General features: G+C 43.0%; 1 protein-coding gene across 1 annotated transcript in view; it reads right to left on the bottom strand.

Moving 5' to 3' along the window:
- Nucleotides 1-782: 782 nt before the first annotated feature.
- The window catches only part of ARL6 (ADP ribosylation factor like GTPase 6), a 32,991-nt gene continuing 27,174 nt past the window's right edge, over nucleotides 783-6,599 (bottom strand). The window contains exon 8 of the mRNA XM_019528674.1: nucleotides 783-1,523. Within this exon, the coding sequence (XP_019384219.1) occupies nucleotides 1,498-1,523 (26 nt within the window). The 3' untranslated portion in view covers nucleotides 783-1,497. The remainder of the gene's footprint in view (nucleotides 1,524-6,599) is intronic.

The raw sequence follows: 6,599 nt of genomic DNA, 5'->3' as shown, positions 1-6,599 counted from the left end.
TTATATTTCTGATCAAGACATTTTCTGCTTTTTATTTTGGAGTTAGCACAGGTGAAGGAAACAGCAATTAGTAATATCTAATACCACGGAAACAGGCACATAAAGACTCAACAAAGGGAAACATCAGGAATAACTATTAAATTTGACTCCTAACAAGGATGTTTATATATAAATATCTAGGTTCCTTTAGCAAACAGGTTGAACTAGGATTGGCTGCCAAATAACCACTTGACTGAAAGTATATGAAAGCAATTACATTGTACCATGAAGTCTCCTTGGTCAAAACACTTCTGTTAAGGGTGGCTTCTCATCTCCCACGGAAGCATGCTCTCTGTTATTTTGCACATTGTTTTGAATATACAAGCAAACAAAATCTGTAAGAGCTCCCTCCTTGCTCACCCATTTACTGCATTACCAAATATGGTCACCTTCTTGTTTTTGGAAATGTTTTTTGAACAGATAAACTAGAGGTACTATGAAACTAAGCTCTTAGCTGTGAGCAGGGTAACATACTACCATGTGACGTGTCTTTTTATTGCGCAAGCTTACTGAGAAGTCTGCAAACAATGAAAGATAAGATACCAAGACAGCATTTAAAGATTTATATGGCAATATAAAACAGGATAATATAGTAGTGGATTAGCCCATGATAGTATCCATGATATCCTTAGAAGATAAAGACAATATAAGCGTTGTTTCAAATTAATTTAACATTAACTAAGAATTCTGCATCATCTAAAGGTCACCCCTAAATACATTGCCATTTAAAATAAAACATAAAATACACAATATGTCTTGTCTTTATTGAACCTTGTACATGGTGATCATAATTCACAAACATAATATATTTCAATATAATCAGTTAGGTAAACATCTGAAATCATTTTATAACAAAACACATTCCACATATTAACCTGCATATCTCAAATTTAAAAGACAAGTTATGCATAACCTGTAAATAATACATAGATATTTTAAAAGCCTAAAACAAATCTAGTCAAGTCGTTGGACAAAATTTTCAGAAATGGCTAGTGATTATGGGTCCCCATAACAATACCTAATGATTTTCAAAATGTGCTTGCCCATCATCTGGAAAGAAAACGTTTTTTCAAAGGTGTCTCAAGTCAAGCACTGAAAGAAAGAAAAAAAGGAGGCACCTAAAAAGCCATGAGTCACCTTTGAATACCAGGATATTTAGATTATATAAAATTTTAAGCCAGCTAATATAATAAATAACTGCAGACACTTATTATTTATTAACATTCATTTTAACGTTCTCTCTAGTTGCAACACATATGTGGATGTGCACACTGGTGGGGTGCTACATTTTCTAAAACACTTACTGTTTGTGGGCCCTGGAAGAGATAATAGAAGGGGACAACAGAATGCATTACATTTAGCTAATTACTTTTCTTTATTTTAAGTCTTCCTTTCCAAGACGCTTGCACATCTACTTCCAAAAAGAGTGTAAGAAGTGGTGTAATAGATCTTAGCTTCTCACGTCTTCAGTGCTTGGATCTGGTCTGGTAACATAAAGAGAGTCATTTTTATATTAAAAATAGACTTCTTCAATATTCTTAGTGAAAATGGCACCCAAGAAGAGCTAATCTAATTTTGGATGCCAAAACTTGATTGATATACTTTTTTCTGTAGTTATAATCACAGGAAAAATGCACTCCTATTTCACAGATATCTTTCTAATCAACTAGTTTCCCAACTGCTGCCAACTAGGCAGAAAGAATTACCATAAACACTGCTCTTTTTTCTTCTTTTCAGACCTGACGGAGCAGCATGGTTCAAAATAACGACTTGAAACTCACAAATGTGTTTTCCAGTTCCTACTATACTCATGTTTTGGAACTGTCAGTTGAGGCTTAGAAGGGTTTAGTTCCTAACAGCTTCTAAAGCAGGGGCGGGCAATTATTTTGGGCAGAGGGCCGCTTACTGAGTTTTGGCAAGCCATCGAAGGCCGCATGACAGGCAGCCCAGGGCAGATTAATATTAATTTTCTAAATTTTTTAGGGGCCCCACGGGCCAGATAGAATGGCCTGGCTGGCCACATCTGTCCCCCGGGTTGCATTTTGCTCATCCCTGTTCTAAAGGTTCTACATTGCAAAATCCAATGTCAAGCAGATACACCTCAGTTGTGAACACACTATTGTATACTGGAGTCCACACAGTGCAAGGCAGTGCTGTGCAGATATACACAGGCTAACTCTGCAAGCATTAGCCCCAGAGCCAGAAGCAGTATAGCCACATTATGTTTAATGCTGTGACTAAGAAAATATGGCTTATTTCTAAATAGGGTTTATTCTGACAGCTGGAATATTTTGTGTCAAAACTAGAATGTTCAGAGATAACTTGAGACTCTTTGCACAAGGCCGTTGTGTATTGTATAGTCACACTCTGATAGACTCAAGTTCATTCTTGCAGACTCACTACTCTGGAAATGAAAGTGGTCTCTGCTCTGCCAACTTTATTTCATAAAACAGTTTGAATGCCACATGTTAGCCACCTCTCAAAAAGCAACTTATTTAGTTTATGGAGAAACACAGTATGGATGAGAGTTGAACTAAAACCATTCTTTTTAAGAACAAGATAATGATCTTAATATTCAAGATAACATTCAAGCACTTCTGAATGAGTGCTATGATCCTCAGCTTTCTTGCATGCATACCAGCCTCTGGCTTCGTTACTATTCATTCCATCCAGGAAGAGCACACATCAACCGCAGATGCTTTCTCAGCCTGACAAAGGGTACCTGTGCCCGAAAGCTCGCAAAGAAGAATTTTTCCAACTATCTGAGTCAGTCTAATAAAACTATATCTGATTTACCCAAAGAACATTGTCTGCCTTGTTCTCAGACCAACACAGCTATGACCTATACCTCTGTAGGTCTGAGGCATCTCACCCCTGTATAATCAGAAGTTGCCCTTTGAGACAGAGTTTAGGAGAAGAGCAGGGAACTTATGGGAAAGCATCAGACACCCATTCTGAGAAACCCTGTGTTGTGAGTTAGGTGCATCATCCCCACTGTGGTGTTAATATTTTAGTGAGTTGCCTTTTACCCAAAATGCGAATGAACATGGATAAGCAGTTCCTTTGTTCACTGAGTTTTGGTAGTATAGATGTAATTCATTAGAAAATACACTGAGATGAACAATAAAAAAAACTTTCTTTCACTAGTCAGCAGACAGGATTCTGAATAGAATACTCTGCTATTCAGATAATGCATAAGACAGCATAATGTATAATGCATAAAACAGCACCTTATTAAAACAATTCTTTCCTGAAGTTTGAATTAAAGTAATTTATTTCAGCTGTACTTGACTTTGGATCACTACTGACATCTAGTGGCTTGCTAGAAGCAGAACACTAAAACATGAAGTAATTGCACCAGTTCTTATAAAAGGACTTGTAAAAATATTGTCATCATATTTTTGGTCAAGTTCAAGCCTATTATTCAAGTTCTGGTACTAACGTGACTAACCCTAATTTCAGCAGAAGGAAAATTAGTGATTTTACAAAGTGAATGGTTGAATTTATTCCTGTTTGTTTAATAGTACAGTAGCACTCAATGAAAACTACAGTATGCAAGGCACTACCTAAATACACAAGAATACAGGATCTCCACACCAACCAAAAATTGTCTGTCATATAAATCTAATATCTTCTATTTAATTATAAGAAACCTGTACAGACTAAGACTGATATAATGCAGGAGTGTCAAACTGCATTATATCCAGCCTGTGAGAGGCCAGTCTGCAGGCTGGATCAAACCCATTGACCAGACCTGTGCACCACATGCAGTGCATACACCCTGAACTGGTCCCTCCTGCATGCATACTAGCTACAGTCCTGGCTCTGAGTGTTGCGCATAATGTGCAGTCTGGGGTGTGCACTGCATGCAGTACCTGCACCACTTCAACCCTGCATACTGAATACAGTGCACAAGGCCACTCTGTGGGCCCAATGCATACTGGCCCCAGATCTAGCATACAGGACTGGTCCAGAGTGGTCACTGCGTGCTAGATCTGAGGCAACGTGTCCCAGCTCAGCCTCATGTTCCACATGCAGTGTGTGGACCAGATCCAGCAGAGCAGCAGATAGGCACATGCTGCATGTGGCACACGGGGCTAGTTGAAGACCTACAGGCAGCACCATGGGATGAATGATAGGGCTCTGTGGGTGCATCTTTGCCACCCCTGATATAATGCAAATATAACTATCTGTCTCTAGCTCATTCTACGACAGAAACAAAGGGCATCTCATTAGCATATGTCGGAGCAGACTCAATTAATCGAGTCTGCTGTGAGTCTGCTGGAGTGTGCTTATTAGCTCGCTCCAGCAGCCTCTGCATCACATATGTTCAGCATCCCTGTTTCAAAATGGCGGCAGGGGCACTTTAAATAAAGCTCGTTGAATGAGCTTTAGCTAAAGTGCCTCCACTGCCATTTTAAAGTGCAGGACACAACATGCATTTGACACAGCAGGCGCTTTAATCAGAGTGGCTGTCTGAGAGCCGCTTTAATTAATCCTCCTTCCCCTTCACCCTGGAGCAGCTATATAGGCACTCAAAGGTAGTATAAATGTTTAACTTAATTCCATATGGAAAAAACACCATTTAACAGTTCAGGTGCTTCACATATTCAAAGCACTGATCAAACAGAACCCCCCCAGCAGCAGGTACTTTAGGATCTATCACACAGATGGGGAAACAGACAGGTTCATGACTTGTTTGGGGTTATATAATAAAATCAGTCATAGGAGCTGGGTTAAAAGAACACCAACAATTACACAAAATATTTAGACCAATGTAGCTACTTGTACACCTCACATTATTTTAAGTGAAAGATTCAACAACATTTTTTTTTTTTCATGTTTTAGCGAGCAAGTTCCTTTCACCGTTTACCTTGTAAAGTTAGGACAAGATTACACATCAGAGTTCGCAAGTGGTAATTCTAAGGAACATTAGTCAGTATTTAGGTGCTAGCGATTAGCCATACATTTGGGGCTAATACCATCTCCAATGTGCACTGCTCAAACCTGCCACTAAAGGGCTGGTGAGCGAGGGTGTGGCTAGGGCAGGGGTGGGCAAAATACAGCCCAATGGGCTGGATCCAGTCCACCAAATTTAATCTGGCCTGTAGGCAGGTGCTCACCAATTAACTGTATCTAGCCCAGCCTGTGGCTGCCCCTGCTATGCTCTGCATAGGGACAAGCCCTGCCTACTCTCACTGGGGCAATGTACTGCACTCCCACCCTAGCCCATGGGAGGGTCCCGGCCATGGCTCCAGCCCCAGGCTCAGCCAGTGTATATAGCTTCTGGGTAGAGCTGCTGCTCCTGCCTAAAAAACTGCTTGGATCCCCCAGCCTTCAGCAGCTCCACTTACTGTCCCTGATGCAGCACTCTGGGCAGCAGGGAGGGAAGCATCAGCAGGTAGGGGGAAGCTGCAGCTGGGCAGGAGCACGGGGCCCGCGTCAAGGCCAAGAGGAGTGCAGAGCCCTGGGGTCAGGGCTGGTGCTGGCAGGAGCGCAGGGCTGGGGCATGGTGAGGCAGCAGGAGCATGGAGACCAGGCTGGCAGAAACACAGAGCCAGCCTAGCTCCATTGCATGGGGCTCCCACTGGCTCATGTGCAGAGCCCAGGACTTGGCTGGGCAGCAGGGACCAGGGCCAGCATCATCCCACGCGGCTCTGAGCTAAGTCCAGAGAGCTGCACATGGGCCACAGGGAGTCCTGCATGATAGAGCAGGGCTGGCCTGGCCCCACTCCCTGTTGCCACATGCAGCTCCTGGGACTCGGACAGAGTCACACATTGCTAGAGGACTCTGTTTGCCATGGGACATAAGTACCTCAAGGGCCTGCCATCTGCTGCTGCCGCCACCAGCAGCAGGAACTATGTGCCATGGAGAGGTATGTGGGAGAGGGCCCCCACCCCCACACCATACCATACCATACCCACACACACTGACCCCCGTCATACACACCCACACCTCCCACAACCACCCCACACTCCCCTACACCCTCCACACACTTACCCACAGCCTACTCCACACACTCACCTACAGCCTACTCCACACACCTTCCCCACACACTCATACCCTCCCATAACCCCCACACCCTCCTCCACAAACCTACACTCCCCAACAAACCCTCCCTACACGTGGCCTGAATCACACCCCACACACTCCTCCACACATACAATATACAAGAGTAAGACTTCATTTTGTGCTATTATGCAATCGGCTCTATATACACTACACAAGCACACATAATCAGAACAAAAATATTTTTGAAATAAAATTAAAGTATGTTATCACAGATGTTTTATTTTTAGTATATGATTTTTTTTCCAGTTCCAAGATGGCAAACCCCACCTCCCAAAAGAGGTGTTTCTGGGGGCAAGGGGAGGTCCCAAGATGGTGACCAGGGGGTGGAGCACCTGTCACGGGGACGGGCTACCCTTGCAGCCCTTGACAGCTCACCAAAACTTATTAAGCGGCCCTCCAGCCAAAATAATTACCCACCCCTGGGCTATGGGCTGTACCTCTGCTCCATGCCTGCCCTGCTCATTGGCTCTCAAGCCACAGCATAGCT

This window comes from Crocodylus porosus, unplaced genomic scaffold, assembly GCF_001723895.1.
Source record: "Crocodylus porosus isolate Cpor-Errol unplaced genomic scaffold, CroPor_comp1, whole genome shotgun sequence".
NCBI classification, from domain to species: domain Eukaryota; kingdom Metazoa; phylum Chordata; order Crocodylia; family Crocodylidae; genus Crocodylus; species Crocodylus porosus.
Note: the sequence above shows the minus strand (reverse complement) of the source record. Positions and strands in the feature narration are given on the sequence as shown.